Source organism: Ovis canadensis, chromosome 3 (assembly GCF_042477335.2).
Source record: "Ovis canadensis isolate MfBH-ARS-UI-01 breed Bighorn chromosome 3, ARS-UI_OviCan_v2, whole genome shotgun sequence".
Classification (NCBI taxonomy): Eukaryota; Metazoa; Chordata; class Mammalia; order Artiodactyla; family Bovidae; genus Ovis; species Ovis canadensis.
In genome coordinates, this window is record NC_091247.1 from 34,685,624 (window position 1) to 34,704,580 (window position 18,957).

Genomic DNA, 18,957 nt, shown 5'->3' on the forward strand with positions numbered 1-18,957 from the left:
TAATCTTTAATTTTTTTATTTTCAATAAAAAATTAGGAACCAAGACATTACACATTTAACAGCAAAGTTATTAAAGCTAGAAGTAAAGGCACATGGAGGCAGAATCCCTTTCTGAATCTAAGTACAAGAATTCATTTTACATATGAATGAAACTGAAAACTGGGAAAATCATTCTGAAGGTTTTCATCACTGATAGTTTCTTTAAAGTTGATTCTATTTTTTCATAAGGGAGTGATGTTAAAATATGAAGTTATATTTCTGTACCAGGATGCAGCATTCAAAGAAATCCCTGATCTGATCATTAGTATCTCCTAAGTGCCAAAAATGTAACTATCCTAAAAGTCTAAACTAATTTAAAATACTATTTCTAGTTCAATTGAAGGGGCATAGATGTAGGATACACATGACCTAAAGCTAAAGTGCTCTTTCTTATTGAAACTTCAGTCATCTTTGTAATCTTAGAATTTGAGGATGTTGCTAGGGAACAAGATGGCAAAAGAATCTTCAAAAAGTTCTCCAAATATATGATCACTTTCTTTTGATACATTTTTCTAAAACAGGCAGAAGCAGTCAGTCATCTCACTCATGTTAGTGGTATTTCTCCACAGAAAACTGACTGACTATACTGTGCCCTCTACCCTTCCTTCACAGAGTTTGAATAAGTGAAAGTGTTAGTTGTTTAGTCGTGCCTGACTCTTTGTGACTCCATGGATTATAGCCTGCCAGGCTCCTCTGTTCATGGAATTCTCCAGGCAAGAATACTGGAGTGGGTTGCCATGCCCTTCTCCAGGGGATCTTCCCAACCAAGGAATTGAACCTGGGTCTCCTTGGTAAAGAATGCTTGCAATGCAGGAGACCCAGGTTCAATCCCTAGGTCAAGAAGATCCTCTGGAGAAGGGAATGGCTACCCAATCCTTGCCTGGAGAATTTCATGGACAGAGGAGCCTGGCGGGCTACAGTCCATGGGGTCACGAAGTGTCAGATACCACTGAACAACTAACATCACACAGTTTACTCAAAATTGTATGGGCTGAGCATCAGACAGCAGGTCATCCTGTTTACACTTGCTGTTATTAATCTTTCAATCATGAGAAAACTACAGAAGCAGCTAATTGATCACCAGCACAGACTTTATAAAGAAGCTTGAAAACACTGCACGTGTGTGCCAAGGTGGCCAAAGAAGGGAGGATACATGGACATTGGTTGTTTTCAGAGCACAAAGCAGAATCTAACAATCTGAAATGCTATTCCTCAGGGGTTTCCTTTTCTGTAAAGAAACCTAACTTAGCTAGGTGGAACACACCACACAACTGTTTTTCTGTCACTTTCTCAAGCTGTTTTCTTGAGGTGGTTTCACAGGTGGATTTTTAGCAAATGGTACTGGGTTATCTGGAGGTATAAGGAACAGCCCAGTTATTACCAGGAGCTAATTAAAGAAAAACCTAACATAATGGGAAGCCAGTGCTACCAATAATCTAGCAGTATTGGTTGAGAAAAACACCTAATCCTTCATATTAACACATTACAATGGGTATTTTACCACAGCAACCTGAGATCTCAAAGCCTTCCTAACCAGGATTATGTTATATGGCACCTAAGAACCCTTGCTCTAGTCTTGACTTAGTGTTATTTTAGAAATTTCTTTGGATGCACCTTTGGTTTGGTGCCTAGGGCAGGGTTCCTTGTGGTCTTCGGAGAACCCTGTCCATTTGGGCACCGATTACGCCTTTCCTGCAGCTGTTGCCTCCCTCGCCTTAAACACTCCACATACCAGTGCTCCTGCTGCAGCAGCTGCTGCTGCTTTTTTAATTGGCTGTGAGTATCCTCCAACTGATGGCATTTCTGAACTAGCTCTGGAAGTTCCTTCTGTAACTGTTGGTGCTGTCTGTTGATATTACTGTGGAACTCGGAAACGTGCTGCTTTGCTGCCTTCTCCAAGGCCTGGTTCTTGCTTTTCAGCTCCTTTGTTAACTTCTTTCCCGGCTCCCTTGCCTCTAGCTCACTCAGCTGTGCCTCCAGTAATGCTTTGTCCTGGAAGAACTGGACGAGCATCGCCTGTTTCTTTGCAGCTGTCTCAACGTGGGTCTTCTTTATCTCCTGCTGAAGTTTCTCAATTTCTCTGTCCTGTTTTTCCTTTATCACTGAAATGTCCCTCATTGCCTCCAACTGCTTATTCAAATTGGATAGGGTGTTTTCCTTCTCCAAGAGCTCTCTTTTAAGCGCTGAATTTTTGTTCGCATATTTGGAGGTTAATTCTTGTTTTCTTTGTTCAATCTTCACGCTTTGTTGTAGATAGTAGTTCCACAGCTTCTCGGTTCTCTGTCTAGACTCCTCTGTTTGCTTGGTCAGGTATTCCTGAAAGAACTGGTTTTCCTTCTGTATGTGATCTTTTTCCTCCAGTAGCTGCCGGGTTTCCACCACTAAGGGCTCTAGCCGAATTTGAGTTTCTTTGATTTCTTTGTCCAGCTTCATCATTTCCATTACTGCTCTTCCCTTAAACCTCTTCTCAACCTTTGTTAGCTTCTCTGGCTTGAGAAAAGTATGTATGAAATTAACATCTGGTTGAAGGGACTCACTGGTGTCCTCAGCCAACCTGAAAGAAGAACAAGCGAGACATCTGCTCATGTTTTTCATGAGAAATTAGAAAATAATTTTCAAAATTCACACTTGTACTGTAATTCATATCTCAAGTATTTGGGTGGACAAATTGATGTCCCTCACACAAGGTAAGTGGGTAGGAGTGGTGGGGGGAGAGTGGTAGAACTAGGGGTAAAGACAAGGGAGTGTAATTTACAACTGACAAGTCTTCGCTGCAACCCTGAGAGGTAGCCTCTCCAGCTTAAAGAGGAGAAAACAGGTTCAGAGAATTGAAGTGCCTTCACCACAATGTACACCCCCAGAAATTCCTAGTTTCTCCGAGCTAGGCTCTGCGGATCTCGGCGTCGCCCAGCAACTCAGGGGCTCGGATCCTGCCAGGGTCCGGAGTCGTGCAGTCCTAAGCTGCATAACGTCCTCAGCTGATGGCCAGCCCTCAGTTCAGTTCAGTTCAGTCGCTCAGTCGCGTCGGACTTTTTGGGACCCCATGGACTGCAGCACGCCAGGCCTCCCTGTCCATCCCAGCTCCCGGAATTTACTGAAACTCATGTCCATTGAGTCGGTGATGCCATCCAACCTCTGTCGTCCCCTTCTGCCTTCAGAAGTTAACTCCGGGAATGTACAATGTACAACAGAGCCTGGGTGTAAAACCCACATCTCACAGCTTATTGAACACTACTGCCACTGCAAAGGGCCATTGGAGCCAACTAGGTGACGGAGGAGTACACGCCTCAGCTCTTCAGCTTTCCGGGTGCCAAGGGAGCTAGGGTGGAGGGAGGTGCCCCTTCAGTACCTACTTGACAAACTTGTCAGCCGACTGTTCTTCCCCGGTGTCGCGGCTCTGTCCCTTTCGGGAGACTACCACGGAGCGAGAGCTACTTTTGGGGGGCGGCAACACGCGGAAATAGCGTGTCATTACGGGGGTTATTCCCAGTTTCTCCGAACTAGGCTCTGCGGATCTCGGCGTGGCCCAGCAACCCCGGGGCTCGCATCCTGTTAGGGTCCCCTGTCGTGCAGTCCTAAGCCGCCTAACCTCCTCGGCTGACGGAAGAGCTCTGACGGCCGGTTCTCCAGAGGCTCGGTTCCCAGCTCCCCGGGGGCTGACAGGAAAACGCACTCTCTTCACTAACGTAGCGCGGGAATCCCTGGTCGTCCCTGGGGTTCCTGGGGTCCCCGGTGGACCCTGGGGTCCCTGATAGTCCTGCCCGCCCGGGGTCCAGAGCTTTGGCTTTCCCAGGCCCTGCCCGACGACCGTGAGCAGCTCTTTGGTTGGCCTTTTCCAGCCGTCCTCCCAGTGCCTCCACTTCCCCGACGGGGTCCCTAGTTGGGCCCCCATCCGGGTCACGATGGACAGAAAAAGGTGCACGCCTCGCCCCTTAGCCCTGCCCTTTCTGGCCGGTTGGGTTGGATTCGATTTGGTTTTGTTGTGTTCTAGTCTCATTCAGAATCCGGAAAGTCGCGGGTGTCTCTCTAGCAAGTAGCGTCTCTATTGTCTAGTGGGCGGAGCCAGGAACAAGATGGCCGCGCCCGCAGCTGCCACGGAATCTCAAGCTTCAGGGGGTCCCCGGCCCCCAGCGTGTCTGTTGGTGTTGGGAATGGCGGGGTCCGGGAAAACCACCTTTGTACAGGTGACCTACATGGCGCGGGCGTAGTCGGGGAGCGCGAGAAGTTGTCTGTGGTGGGAGTAAGGCCAGGAGAAAAAAGTGAGGGCAGTCTCTCTAGAGAGTTGGAAAGAACCGGCGCCTGCTTTCAGGGACATACCGGCAACTCCGGTTCCTTTCTCCGCGAAGCCTTCTCAGATCCTAACCTGGGTTCATTTAGACTCTTCTACGCACCCTCAGTGCCGATTTGGTATGACTGTAGTTGGTATAGGAATTGTCATGTTATTGCCAACTCCACAAGGCAGAGGCTTAAAGGAATTCTGGCGGTTAATAGAGTGTTGGGTTTCTAAAGTGTAGATTTCTAAACAATTCTTTCTGGGCTGCCTGCCATGTTTCAGGCACTGGGGATACAGCAGAAATGACAAAGTTCCCGCTTAGGTGGAGCTACTATTTTGGCGGGGAGATAGAAACCCTGCCCCCGCTCCAAGTTAAGTGATGGAGTATAGAGGAGACTCTTGGATGTGTGACGAAGAAAGGTAGCATTTCAACTGAGAGTGAATGTTGTAGGTGGAGATCAGAGACGAATAAGGTAGAGGGAAATGGAAGTACAATTCTTCTGGTAAGTTGGATAAAGGAGAGGAAGTTCACTCTTGTCCCTTGGTCCTGCTGTTGGTCTCAGCCCATCCCTCTCTCCATGTCACTGCAGAGGCTCACAGGATATCTGCATAGTCAAGGGTGTCCACCTTATGTGATCAACCTGGACCCAGCTGTGCATGAAGTTCCCTTTCCTGCCAATATTGGTGAGTAAACTCTGCCAGAACTTGTGTAAAGTTTCTTAGAGGATGGGACGCTGTCAACCTATCCTACCATCTTCAATACTTTCATTTTTAATGTTTTCTAAACTGCCTGATTTCATTTCCCTTAGATTTGCTAGTATCCTGAAACAGCCTTCTTCCTATTTCCCATTTTTTCCTTTGTTTACTCCCTCCCCTTCCTTGTTATTGTTGTTCAGTCCTTCAGTTGCTCAGTAGTGTCCAGCTCTTTTAGACCCCATAGACTGCAGCATGCCAGGCTTTCCTGTCCTTTACCATCTACTGGAATTTGCTCAAATTCATGTCCATTGAGTCAGTGATGCCATCCAACCATCTCACCCTCTGTTGTCCCCTTCTCCTCCTGCCTTTGATCTTTCCCAGCATCAGGATCTTCTCAAATAAGTTGGCTCTTCCCATCAGGTGGCCAAAGTATTGAAGTTTCAGCTTCAGCATCAGTCCTTCCAGTGAATATTCAGGATTGATTTCCTCTAGGGTTGACTGGTTAGATCTCCTTTCTGTCCAAGGGACTCTCAACAGTCTTCTCCAGCACCAGGTTTGAAAGCATCAATTCTTTGGTGCTTAGCCTTCTCTGTGATCCAACTCTCAAATCCGTATATGACTACTGGAAAAATCATAGCTTTGACTATATGGACCTTTGCGAAGTAATGCCTCTGCTTTTTAATATGTTGTCTAGGTTTATCATGGCTTTTCTTCCAGGGAGCAAGTGTCTTTTAATTTCATGGCTGCAGTCATCATCTGCAGTGATTTTGGAGCCCAAGAAAATAAAGTTTGTCACTGTTTCCACTGTTTCCCCATCTATTTGCTGTGAAGTGATGGGACCAGATGCCATTAGTTTTTGAATGTTGAGTTTTAAGCCAGCCTTTTCACTGTCCACTTTCACCTTCATCAAGAGACTCTTTAGCTCCTCTTTGCTTTCTGCTATTAGAGTGGTGTCATCTGCATATCTGAGGTTATTTATATTTCTCCCAACAATCTTGATTCCAGCTTGAGCTTCATCCAGCCCAGTATTTCTCATGATATACTCTGCGTCTAAGTTAAATAAGCAGGGTGACAATATACAGCCTTGATGTATTTCTTTCCCAATTTGGAACCAGTCTGTTCTTCCATGTTCAGTTCTAACTGTTGCTTCTTGACCTGCATACAGGTTTCTCAGGAGGCAGGTAAAGTGGTCTGGTATTCCCATCTCTTTAAGAATTTTCCAGTTTGTTGTGATCCACGCAGTCAAAGGTTTTAGCATAGTCAATGAAGCAGAAGTAGGTGTTTTTCTGGAGTTCCCTTACTTTTTCTATGATCCAATGGATGTTGGCAATTTGATTCTGGTTCCTCTGCCTTTTCTAAATCTACCTGGTACATCTTGAAGTTCTTGGTTCACATACTGTTGAAACCTAGCTTGAAGCCTTGCTAGCATGTGAAATTAGTGCAGTTGTGTGGTAGTTTGAACATTCTTTGGCATTGCCCTGCTCTTGAGATTGGAATGAAAACTGACCTTTTCTAGTCCTGTGGCCACTGCTGAATTTTCTAAATTTGCTGGCATATTGAGTGCAGCACTTAAATAGCAACGTCTTTTAGGGTTTTCAGTAGCTCAGCTGGAATTCCATCACCTCCACTAGCTTTGTTTGTAGTAATACTTCCTAAGGCCCACTTGACTTCACACTCCAGGATGTCTGGCTCTAGGTGAGTGATCACACCATCGTGGTTATCCAGGTCAAGACTTTTTTGTACAATTCTTCTGTGTATTCTTGCCACCTCTTCTTAATATCTTCTGCTTCTGTTAGGTCCGTGCCATTTCTGTCCTTTATTGTGCCCATCTTTGCATGAAATGTTCCTTTGTTATCTCTGATTTTCTTGAAGAGATCTCTAGTCTTTTCCATTCTATTGTTTTCTTCTATTTCTTTGCATTGTTCACTTAAGAAGGCTTTCTTATCTCTCCTTGTTATTATTTGGAACTTGCCCATTCAGATGGGCATATCTTTCCTTTTCTCCTTTGCCTTTAGCTTCTCTTCTTTTCTTAGCTAGTTGTAAGGCCTTCTCAGACAACCATTTTGCCTTTTTGCATTTCTTGGGGATGGTTTTGATCACCGCCTCCTGTACAGTGTTAGAAACCTCCATCCATAGTTCTTCTGGCACTCTGTCTATCAGATCTAATCCCTTGAATCTATTTGTTACTTCCACTGTATAAGTGTAAGGGATTTGATTTAGGTCATACCTGAATGTTTTCCTACTTTCTTTAAGTTTGAATTTTGCAATAAGGAGTTCATGATCTGAACCACAGTTGGCTCCCTGTCTTGTTTTTATTGACTGTATAGAACTTCTCCATCTTTGCCTGCAAAGAACATAATCAATCTGATTTTGGTATTGACCATCTGGTGATGTCCATGTTTAGAGTTATCTCGTATTGTTGGAAGAGTGTGTTTGCTATGACCAGTGCGTTCTCTTGGCAAGACACTATTAGCATTTGCCCTGCTTCATTTTGTACTCCAAGGTCAAACTTGCCTGATACTCTAGGTATCTCTTGACTTCCTACTTTTGCATTCCAGTCCCCTATAATGAAAAGGACATTTGTGTGTGTGTGTGTGTGTGTGTGTGTGTGTGTGTGTTTTAGTTCTGGAAGGTCTTGTGGGTCTTCATAGAACCAGTCAACTTCGGCTTCTTTGACTTTAGTGGTTGGGGCATAGACTTGGATTACTGTGATATTGAATGGTTTGCCTTGGAAATGAACAGAGATCATTTTTTTCATTTTTGAGAATACATCCAAGTACTGCATTTTGTACTCTTTTGTTGACTATGAAGGCTGTTCCACTTCTTTAAGGGATTCTTGCCCACAGTAGTAGATAAATGGTCATCTGAATTAAATTCGCCCATTCTGGTCCATTTTAGTTCACTGATTCCTAAAATGTTGATGTTCACTCTTGCCATCTCATGTTTGACCACTTACTATTTACCTTAATTCATGGATCTAACATTTCAAGTTCCTGTGCAATATTGTTCTTCACAGCATTGGACTTTACTTTCACCACCAGGCATATCCATAGCTGGGTTTTGTTTCCTCTTTGACTCAGCCTCTTCATTCCTTCTAGAGCTGTTTCTCGACTCTTTTTCAGTAGTATATTGCAAGTTCATCTGACCTGGGAAGTTCATGTTTCAGTGTCATATCTTTTTGCCTTTTCATATTGTTCATGGGGTTCTCAAGGCAAGAATGCTGAAGTGGTTTGCCATTCCCTTGTCCAGTGGACCATGATTTATCAGAACTTTCCACCATGACCTGTCCATCTTGGGTGGCCCTACAATGACTGATAGTTTCATTGAGTTAGAGAAGGCCCGTGTGATCATTTTGGTTAGTTTTCTATGATTGTGGTTTTCATTGTGTCTGCCCTCTGATGGATGAGTGTAAGAGGCCTGTGCAGCTTCCTGTTGGGAGGAATTGGCTGTGGGGAAAACTGGGTCTTGCTCTGGTGGGCCATGCTCAATAAATCTTGAATCCGGTTTTCTGCTGATGGATGGGGCTGTGCTCCTTCCCTGTAGTTTGGCCTGAGGCAGCCCAATCTTAGAGTCTTCAGACTCTATGGTAGGGCTATAGATTTCCTTTTTTCCTTACCACTACTATTCTCTCCACCTCTTTTTGACCCGAGGGTGTCAGAGTATGGCCATTTGGAAAAATGAAGTGACAGAAAGTCAGTCCTCTGTCTTCTAAGCCATAAACCCTTCAGCAGGCTGTGTATGTAGTTTCTTTTCTTCAAGTTAAGAGCATGAGGGTTTGGTGCATAGTCTGCTTACTGATCTGTAGCCATCTTGCAAAGTTACATGGGAAAATGTGTGTATATATGCTGGTGTGCATTGCCATGGTAAGAGGTTCCCTCCCTCATCACACTCTGAGGATAAAAAAGATTAAGAGTGGGTGAGAGCCAGTGTCCTGATACTTGATGGGATCTAGGCCTCCTGATTTTCAGACTATTCCTTGGTGTTAGTCCTTTCTCTCCTGGTCTCTTTTTAGTCTTATTAAGCTTGTACTCCAAACATACTAATTAAGGAAGACCTGGTATTAAGAAGCAGAAATCATTATGGGAACAATTTTGGAGAAAAAATATTTCTATCTTTTCACTTAAAGGCTCAGTTCAGTCGCTCAGTCGTGTCCAACTCTTTGCGACCCCATGGACTGCAGCTTGCCAGGCTTCCCTGTCCATCACCAACTCCCCGAGCTTGCTCAAACCCATGTCCGTTGAGTCAGTGATGCCATCCAACCGTCTCATCCTCTGTTGTCCCCTTCTCCTCCTGCCTTCAATCTTTCCCAGCATCAGGGTCTTTTCCAGTGAGTTGGCTCTTCCCATCAGGTGGCCAAAGTATTGGAGTTTCAGCTTCAGCATCAGTCCTTCCAGTGAATATTCAGGACTGATCTCCTTTAGGATGGACTGGTTGGATCTCCTTGCAGTCCAAAGGACTCAAGAATCTTCTCCAACATCATAGTTCAAAAGCATCAAGTCTTTGGCACTCAGCTTTCTTTATGGTCCAACTCTCACATCCATACATGACTACTGGGAAAACCATAACTGACTAGATGGACCTTTGTTGGCAAAGTAATGTCTCTGCTTTTTAATATGCTGTCTAGGTTGGTAATAGCTTTTCTTCCAAGGAGCAGTAGTTGATGGGGTAGGTCTACTGACTGCTGTATAGGTTTAGTTAGATATTACTGGATAGATCAATTTCCTTTTTATTTTGAATTCCATCCAGATAAATTTTTTTCTAGTTCTATTGAGATATAATTGACATATAGCATTGTATATGATTAAGTTGTATAACATAATGGTTTGATTTACAAACTCAGGAAGTGATTATCATGGTAAGTTTCAGTTCAGTTCAGTTCAGTTCAGTTGCTCAGTTGTGTCTGACTCTTTGCGACCACATGAACTGCAGCACGCCAGGCCTCTCTGTCCATCACCAATTCCCAGAGCCTACCCAAACACATGTCCATTGAGTCGGTGATGCCATCCAGCCATCTCATCCTCTGTTGTCCCTTTCTCCTCCTGTCCTCAATCTTTCCCAGCATCAGAGTAGTGAACATCTATTGTCTCATATAGATATAAAATTAAAGGAATGCAAAATCTTTTTTCCCTTGTTATGAGAACTCTTAATAGCTTTCACATGTTAACATATAGCAGTGCTTGTTACATTTATAATATTGTGTATTACATCTCTAGTATTTATTGGTGTTAGCATTGGAAGTTAATACCTTTTGCCTACCTTCATCCAATTGTTCCCTCTCTCTGCACCCACTTCTGGTAACTACAAATCCAGTCTGCTTTTTCTGCGTGTTTGTTTGTCTTGCAGTGTAAGTGACCTGCCAAAGTATTATCATTAGTTCCTGGTACATAACATACTAATTTGAAATATCTGTTAACATTTCAAAATGATCGCTATGACGAATCTAGTTAATATCTGTCACCATACAACAGTATTATATTATTATTGACTATATTCCCCACACTGTACATTTCACCCCCATGACTCATTTGTTTTGTAACTGAAAGTTTGTACCTCTTAATCTCCATCACTTATTTCTCTCCCTGACATCCACTCCCCAAGTTAATGCCTTTATAAAAATGTTATCTGCTTTAACTTAGTTACCAGTAAGTGAGGAGTAAAGAATAAGCCTTTTTTCTTGATTTAACTCCCTTTTTCTATATATATGGTCACTGAGAAAGTACTTAAGTCGTATAGAACTTTTCTTTTCATCTCAGACCATCCCTACTGTAACCGGAGAGCTCCTAGCCTAACCTTCTTGGGTTACTTGGCAGTTATCCGTGACCATAAGGAAGTAAACCAGTGTGAAGCTGGAGAAGTTACTAACAGACAGTGCTGAGCATAGAAGCTTCAAAAGCTGGTTTCAGTTTCTTGTCGGGAGGGAAGATACTTCCAGGGTACCTTTTGTCCTCCTAGTCTGTTCCTGAACTTGCTGCTTTTGCTATCACAATTCAGTGATCTTAGCTTGAAAATTTAGGAAACAGATTTGAAAAGTGACTTGGATGCTAAGAGAGAAACTGATTTATTTCCTCAGAGGAAGCAGAGATAACTTGAGAAGTCAATTAGCTTAGGTATTATAGAGAGTCTCAAATTGTATTGTTTCTTATGTGTTAAATTCCATTTCTTTGTTTTTTCCACCCCCTGCAGACATTCGTGACACTGTGAAGTATAAAGAAGTCATGAAACAGTATCCTTTTCTACATCTACTTTGTTGTTGGCTCATCCCTGGTTAGTTACTTTCTGTGTATTGTATAGCTTTGAAAAAATATCTGTGCCTTTCCTTGTGAAGTATACTAGCAAAAGCATTTGATAGTTTTCAAGTAACTTTATAAAGAGGAGGGATGATGAATATGAGGAGAGGCATTGTAGGTGATTAGACATCCTATTTCAGCTTGTGAGTTCCATTTTCTGCCTTTGTCCCAAACTGCAGGATGTTGTGATTAGCACAGAGGATCAGCGGCTAGCTGGTGGTGTGCCTGGGTCCACAAGGTAGTATTGCCTTGGTGGATACAGCTATTGGTCACCATCTCTTTAGACTGGGAAACTCAAAGGTTAGTAAGATCAACTCTAAGTTTTGGGTTGGTCAGCTCTTAGTACATTGCCCATAAAATGTGTATTTTCCCTTTAGGTCCTACTGAGTAGGAAGACTGACTCCAATCCTCAGGTGACTTGAAGAGTGAGAATCAGAGCAAGGAGTGGTACATAGACGATCTTCATGGCTAATGCTCTCAGACTGTCAATGCCTGAAATATCTGTCCATTCCATTTGGCCCCATTTTACGTGGCCATTGTTAAACAATAAATGAATGAGGTAGACGTCAATAATGAGTGTTTCCCTATGAGGTTAAGATTGTGTGGTACATTCTAGTCAATGGAACACTAATGTTATGCTGGGTTTATGTGTGTGTGTGTGTGTGTATGAGGGATTGTCAAGATAATAAACTTTATCATCTAAATTGATCTATAAGCAATTTAAATCCTTAACTTAATGTCTAGGTATGGACTTGGACCTAATGGTGGCATAGTGACCTCACTCAATCTCTTTGCTACCAGATTTGATCAGGTATATCTGTCTCTATTTACATAAACATGGCTGTGTTAAAACTTGTGACTCTTAAATGCCTTAGCTTGATCACATTGGGAAAGAAGGGCAATCCATCTGGATGTCCATATAGAACATAAGGAGGCATTTTGGTGGACAGAGAAGTAGGCTATGTGAGGATGATCAACATGGCGAGAGACTTCACACTGAATGTTTGTGGCAGCCAACAAAGCAGACACCTAAGAGACTTGAGTTCTTTTGCTCTCCTTTTTTTTTCGGCCATGTGGCTTGCAGGATCTTAGTTCCCCAACCAGGGATTGAATCCTGGGTCTTTGGCATTGAAAACACAGAGTCCTAACCGCGGGACCGCCATGGAATGCCCCCAGGTTCTATTCTTCATCTGTGCAGTTTTACCCCAAGGATGGGTTGGAGGGATGGGGAGTGGGAAGGTCTGCCAGGAAGAGAATGGAATGATTATGGGGCTTCTCACTTGTAGCAGATAGTTGTCATCATCTATTAGGTTTTTTCTGTCACATTCCACTTCCTTAAGAGAGTTTTGCATCACTATTTTTTTTAACCTCGGTTTCACTCAGTGAGACAAGCTGTTAACATTTTACCAAAGCACCAAGAAAGAGACTTGGGACTGACAGATCCAAGTCTTCAGCTCCTCAGGTGCTTGCCCTGTGCTCCAGGGTGTTGTGGTGCTGCAGGTGTGGCTTTGTTTCTTTAGTTCCATGAACATGTTAGTTGGTGTCCTCAGATGGACAACATAGAGATTCAGTTGTTAATGGTGCCTGTGAGGTGGGCCACTCTGGACAGGGCCCTGTAATTTTTTTCTGTTGAACTTGGATTCTGTTGTAATTGACATCTTTCTCTTTTAGGTGATGAAATTTATTGAGAAGGCTCAGAACACATCTAAGTAAGTGATTTCAGTCTAATGCCTATTTATTACTCTGTAGTAGATGTGTTTCAAAGTTTTTTTGAAAGATTTTGGGATACAATCAAGTTTTGAAAGAGTGAAGTTTGAGATGAAACCATGACAAGTGAAGAAAACTGTGGTCAAGAAGACAAGTTATTGAGATGCTCTACAGTGTGGAGCTTAGTTTAATAGAATCCCATCCCCAATCACTTTGGAATATGGTTCTGGCTTCTTAGGAGGTATCTTTAGAATTTGAGTCAACTCACTTGTTCAGTTGCCTTCTCTTGCTTGTTGGCATTAAAGTGTCTGAAATACCTTTCTAATCCTTGTTTACAGTAATATAATTCACATGATTCAGAGAGACTATTTTTTAATTTAAAAAGTATTAAAAAATAAAATAGAGTAATATTCTTATTATCATTATCTGTGATTAACAACTTGTTAAATTTTAGTAATATAATTCACATGATTCAGAGAGACTATTTTTTAATTTAAAAAGTATTAAAAAATAAAATAGAGTAATATTCTTATTATCATTGTCTGTGATTAACAACTGTTGTTAAATTTTTAATAGGTTTGCTTTTTTAAAAGAAAGGAAGATAATTTGTTTTTGTAAAAAGAGTATAGACATTACTGTGACTATTTCATACCATGCATAGATTTAAAATAGGAATCTATCACCCTTCTTATCATTAGAAATAACAATCATTATCATTATTGCTACTGTGAGGATATAGTAGCAGTGATTTATCATCCCAGGTGTTTCTGTTTATATGTACATAGATAGAAGGATGGCTGGATAAGGTGTTTTTACAAAAAAAGGATCATATAGGAGTAGTTTTTTAAAAGTAACAGCTTTGTTACAGTATGAATTCCCAGACCATAATGTGTACTCTTTAAAAGTATACAGTTTAGTAGTTTTTGGTATATTCACAAAGTTGTGCATTGATCATAATCACCTGATTTCAGAACATTTTCATCTCCAAAAGAACCCCATTCTCATTAGCATTCATTCTTTTCCCTATTTCTCCAAGCTCCTGGTAGCTGCAGGCACCATTTTACAACATACATGCATTGAGGGTTCCATTTTCTATACATACTTATCAGTACTTATTACTGTTTTTGATTAGAGCCATCTTAGTGGGTATGAAGTGGTGTCACATTGTGTTTATGGTATGTATTTCCTAAATGATTAATGATGTTGAGCATCTTTTAATGTACTTCTTAGCCATTGGTATATATTTGGAGAAATGGCTGTTTGAATTTTTTGCCTTTTTTTAAAAAATAAGTTTCCAGTACACATTATAATTTAATGTCTGTGTACACTGCAGAGTGATCACCCCCAAAGGCCAGCTATCATCTGTCACCATACAGTTGATCCCTTTCACCTCTTTGACCCACCCACAACCCCTTTTCCCTCTGGTAACCACTGATTTGTTCTCTGTATCTTGCTTTTGGTTGGTTTTCTTTTCTCTTTGTTTCATTCTCTCTCTCTTTTTCCCAGATTATTCCATTTATGAGTGAAATTGTACAGTAGTTGTCTTTTTGCTTCCGATTTGTTTTACTTAGTGTCATCCATGTTGTCACAAATGGCAAGATTTCATTCTTTTTGTATGGCTAAATAGTTTTCTACTATGTGCATACCACGTCTTCTTTATCCATTCATTCATCTATTGGTGAACACTTAAGTTGCTTCCGGGTCTTGGGTGTTGTACATAGTGCTGCAATGAACATACGGGTGTGTATATTTTTTCTAACTAGTGTTTTTATATTCTTTGGATAAATACCCAGAAGTGGGGTTACTGAATCATATATGGTAACTCTACCCTTCAGTTTTTGAGGAATCTTCCTACTGTTTTTCACAGTGGCTGTACCAGTTTATACTGCCACTAACAGTGTACGAGTGTTTCTTTTTCTGTACATCTGCTTCAACACTTGTTATTTGTTAGGTATTCGATAAGAGCCATTCTAACAAGTGTGAGGCAACATTTCACTGTGGTTTTGATTTGCATTTCCTTAGTAATTAGTGATGTTGAACATCTTTTCATGTGCCAATTGACCATCTGTGTATCTTCTTTGGAGAAATGTCTACATATTAGATCCTCTCTCATTTATGAATCATGTTGTTTTGTGAATTATATGTGTTCTTTATGTATTTTGGATACCAATCCCTAATCAGATGTGATTTGCAAATATTTTCTGCTGTTCAATAGGTTGCCTTTGGGTTTTATTTTTAGCCATGCCCAGTGACTTGTGGGATCTTAGTTCTCCAGCCAGGTATTGAACCCTGGGCCACCACAGTGAAAGTGCCAAGTCCTAACACTGGACCACCAGGGAATTTCCACCTTTTAGTTTTGATGATGTTTTCCTTTGCTGCGCAGAAGCTTTTTCATTTGATGTAGTCTCATCTTTTATTTTTGCTTTTGATTTCCTTGCCTTTGGTGTCCGATCCTCCAAAATTTCACTGAGACAGATGGTAGTGAGGCTACTGCCTCTGTTTTCTTTCGGGTGTTACATTCTAGTTTTTCATCCATTTTGAGTTAATTTTTGTATGTGGAGTGGTCTGGTTTCGTTCTCTTGCATATGACTGATTTTCCCAACACCATCTCTTGAAGAGACTTCCCTTTCTCCATTTATGTTCTTGGCTCCTTTGTTGTCAGTTAATTGTCCATGTATGAGTGAATCTTTGTTCTTTTTTACAAACAGCTTTATTGAGATATAGTTCATGTGCCATACAGTTTACCCATTTTAATTGTGCAATTCTGTGGCTTTTATGGTAGTTATAGAATTGTACAGCCATTACCACAAGTTTAGAACATTGCATCTCTTCAAGAAGAGACCTTCTTCTTTAGTTACCACCTTCTTTTTCTCTTCCTCCCTTCCCTCCATTTTCCTCTAACCCCACTGCTACGTAAACAGGTTTCCCAAGAGATTCACATACTGGTTTTGCTTATCTCTCACTTTTAATGCAGTGTATTTTGAAAACTGTCAGTTTCCTCTGTGACTGTTTGCAGCACTGATGTATTGCTGCTCTTGCCAATGAACCTGAATACTGGACACTGACCAAAGCCAGGGGGAATGTGGTCTTCACTTTAATGGCAATGGGAAGATGGGAGACTTGGCATGGAAGGTTATTTCTTGTCTTAAATGCCCAGATGTTAATGTTTTGTGGTCTGGAATATCTTTCGGAATGCACAAGTAAAAACTTCTTTTATGATTTTTTTTTGACACAGGTATGTCTTGATTGACACACCTGGACAGATTGAGGTATTCACATGGTCAGCTTCTGGGACAATTATCACCGAGGCCCTGGTGAGTATTCTAGGACTTGTTACTGAGGGTTAAGTAGAGAGCCAGACAAGAAAAACTTCATCTTTCTGCCTGGGAACTTATGTGGGATAGAGTCATAGAGCTCTGCACACCCTCTTAAAGTGGTTCTTCCTCTCCACAGAGGGTAGGAGAAGAGTTTGGGGACAGGTCAAGGACCTTTTGACTAAAGCTGTGATTATTCTGTGGCTTTAGGCATCTTCATTTCCAACGATTGTCATTTATGTAATGGACACATCTCGAAGTACCAACCCAGTGACCTTCATGTCCAATATGCTCTATGCCTGCAGGTAATGCATTATTGTTGGGCATAGTGTTGTGTCAAGAAGTGAAGGCTCCATTTCTTCTTTTCCTTCATTTTTGAGTCCTGAGTGCTTCCCTCTCAGTTTGTGCTGCCCACACCCTCTTTAGTGTTTCTGGGTTGGTGAGGGAAGAGAAGCACATATGCTTGGCATCAGCGCCTGGTTGTCTTTCTCCTTTGCTTATTACAGAACAGGTGCTGAATGAATATGCACCTTCTGGTAGATGCATTGCCCCCAGTTGAATGAAATCCAGTTTTGAATAGAATAGAGGCTCTAGTCTAAATGCTTTTTTTGTGTGTGTGTGTGCTAGGAAAAATGAGATTATAACATGAGGAGAGACTGAATTAAAAGATTCATCCGTGATTCTGTATGCACATATTTTCTCAAATGTGGTGCTATTAGGAGAGGAAGGGCATGCCCTCCTAGGCTATGTTAGTGCATTAGACCTAGGAGCAAGGTGGGCCATTATTAACACTGAGTTTAATTTTAGGCATTTGCAAAAAGCAAGCACTCCAATTTGTCTCTTCTAATGTGACCAGGGATGTTCCTTCCTGTTAAACACAAGAAATCCTGATCCAAATAGAAATCTGATATTTGATAGCATGATTTTGTCTTCATGCTGCTGCTAAGTCACTTCAGTCGTGTCCGACTCTGTGCGACCCCATAGACGGCAGCCCACTAGGCTCCCCTGTCCCTGGGATTCTCCAGGCAAGAACACTGGAGTGGGTTGCCATTTCCTTCTCCAATGCGTGAAAGTGAAGTCGCTCAGTCGTATCCGGCCCTCAACGACCCCATGGACTGCAGCCTTCCAGGCTCCTCTGTCCATAGTAACTGTTTAATAGACAGTTAATTTGAGGAAAAACAACAACACATACACACACACATAAACATACCCAGGATCAGTACCAAGGCATTATTACTCCAAGAATAGGAGAGAGTGTGTACATGTGTTATTTGCTTAGTGGTGGTGGTTTCCTGCTTGGGATGGGAGCACATGTGAGTGCTGTGTGAGAATGGATACCTGTATTTAGAGTCTGAACCCCTCTCCCTTTTACTTACTCAGTTCCGTTGGATTAATAACGCAAGGAGGAGCTTAAGTGCTTTTACTAATAATGCCTTCATATTTGATTTTCAGCATCTTATACAAAACCAAGCTGCCTTTTATTGTGGTCATGAATAAAGTAAGTGGAGTCTTCTTCCTGTCTTGCCTGAATATTTCTTTTCATCAGAACCTTGTGTTAGAAGTTTGGTTAGGTGAAAAGGGTGATTTCAGATGCTGGAGAGCAGATTTAAGCTAACTGAAAGCAAAGTTGTGAACACTTCTCAGAAATGGACTCAATTAAATTGAATGAATATGCTATATGTCACTGATTCTTCTCCAAAGTTATTTTAGGCTAAATAGAGTCACTCCTGGTCCACAGCTTATGGGTTATCCCTCAAGATCAGGACTATGTAAGTGGGGGCAGGGAGGCACTGCCAGTCTGTCGGGAGTGGCAATTAAAACCAAAACTTCTCTGTGGTTGGCTGTTGGCCAGAATGCAAGAGACTGTGTACTTGACTTTGGAGCCTGGAAAATGCTGGCCTCCACTGTGGCCATGGTCACTTGGCAGTGGATAGTGAAGAGTCTGTTTTAACCTGGAATATACAGATCTTCATTTCATTATTTATACTGCACAGCAGTCTTGACTCCTTGTGGCTTGTTTCAGTGGAGGAGGAAATGGGGGAAGCAGAGAAGGAAAATCTATGAATGATTGCTCTTTGTTGTCACCACTTAATTAAAAGAAATTGGGAGAAGGAACTTCCCTGATGGTCCAGTAGTTAAGACTCCACACTTCTACTGCAGGGGATGGGTTCAATCCCTGGTCAGGGAACTAAGATCCACATGCTGTGAGATGTGGCCAAAAGTTTAAAATTTTTTTTAATTAAAAATAAAATTTTTAATTAAAAAATTAATTAAAATTTTTTTTAAAAAATAAAATTTCCCATTGTTTGGGGTCTGACCTCATCTCTGGTTGCTGATAATTGTCTTCTCTCTGGTACAGACTGACATCATTGACCACAGCTTTGCAGTGGAATGGATGCAGGATTTTGAGGCTTTCCAAGATGCTTTGAATCAAGAAACTACATATGTCAGTAACCTGACTCGTTCAATGAGCCTGGTGTTAGATGAGTTTTACAGCTCACTCAGGGTAAACTTTCTCTCTTGCTTATGCTGTCCATCTCTTCAGTTAACCTATTAATCCAAAGGGCTGGCTTTGAACATATCTTTGGAGAGGAAGTTCATTACCTTCCGAAAAGTAATTTATAAGGCATTACTTATTAAA

General features: G+C 41.7%; 2 protein-coding genes across 4 annotated transcripts in view; one reads left to right on the top strand and one right to left on the bottom strand.

Moving 5' to 3' along the window:
* CCDC121 (coiled-coil domain containing 121) lies at window positions 1–4,083 on the bottom strand. 2 transcript variants are annotated; one of them, XM_069582866.1, is made up of 2 exons: window positions 3,393–4,083; window positions 1–2,593 (listed from the first exon to the last, which is right to left on the bottom strand). In XM_069582866.1, the coding sequence occupies exons 1-2, from the start codon at window positions 4,034–4,036 to the stop codon at window positions 1,627–1,629; spliced, it is 1,611 nt and encodes a 536-aa protein (XP_069438967.1). In that variant the 5' UTR covers window positions 4,037–4,083; the 3' UTR covers window positions 1–1,626. The 2 variants fall into 2 exon arrangements, with proteins under 2 accessions (XP_069438967.1, XP_069438968.1); XM_069582867.1 differs by having other exon boundaries at window positions 7–2,593; window positions 3,629–4,053.
* The window catches only part of GPN1 (GPN-loop GTPase 1), a 27,753-nt gene continuing 12,782 nt past the window's right edge, over window positions 3,987–18,957 (top strand). Inside the window, exons 1-10 of one of the 2 annotated variants that reach the window (XM_069582874.1) lie at window positions 4,098–4,223; window positions 4,903–4,996; window positions 11,192–11,272; window positions 11,475–11,595; window positions 11,673–12,106; window positions 12,967–13,004; window positions 16,238–16,316; window positions 16,527–16,621; window positions 17,769–17,814; window positions 18,676–18,822. In XM_069582874.1, the coding sequence (XP_069438975.1) occupies window positions 12,032–12,106; window positions 12,967–13,004; window positions 16,238–16,316; window positions 16,527–16,621; window positions 17,769–17,814; window positions 18,676–18,822 (480 nt within the window). In that variant the 5' untranslated portion in view covers window positions 4,098–4,223; window positions 4,903–4,996; window positions 11,192–11,272; window positions 11,475–11,595; window positions 11,673–12,031. Of the gene's footprint in view, window positions 4,224–4,902; window positions 4,997–11,191; window positions 11,273–11,474; window positions 11,596–11,672; window positions 12,107–12,966; window positions 13,005–16,237; window positions 16,317–16,526; window positions 16,622–17,768; window positions 17,815–18,675; window positions 18,823–18,957 lie in introns of both variants that reach the window. The other variant, XM_069582873.1, reaches the window with a different exon arrangement.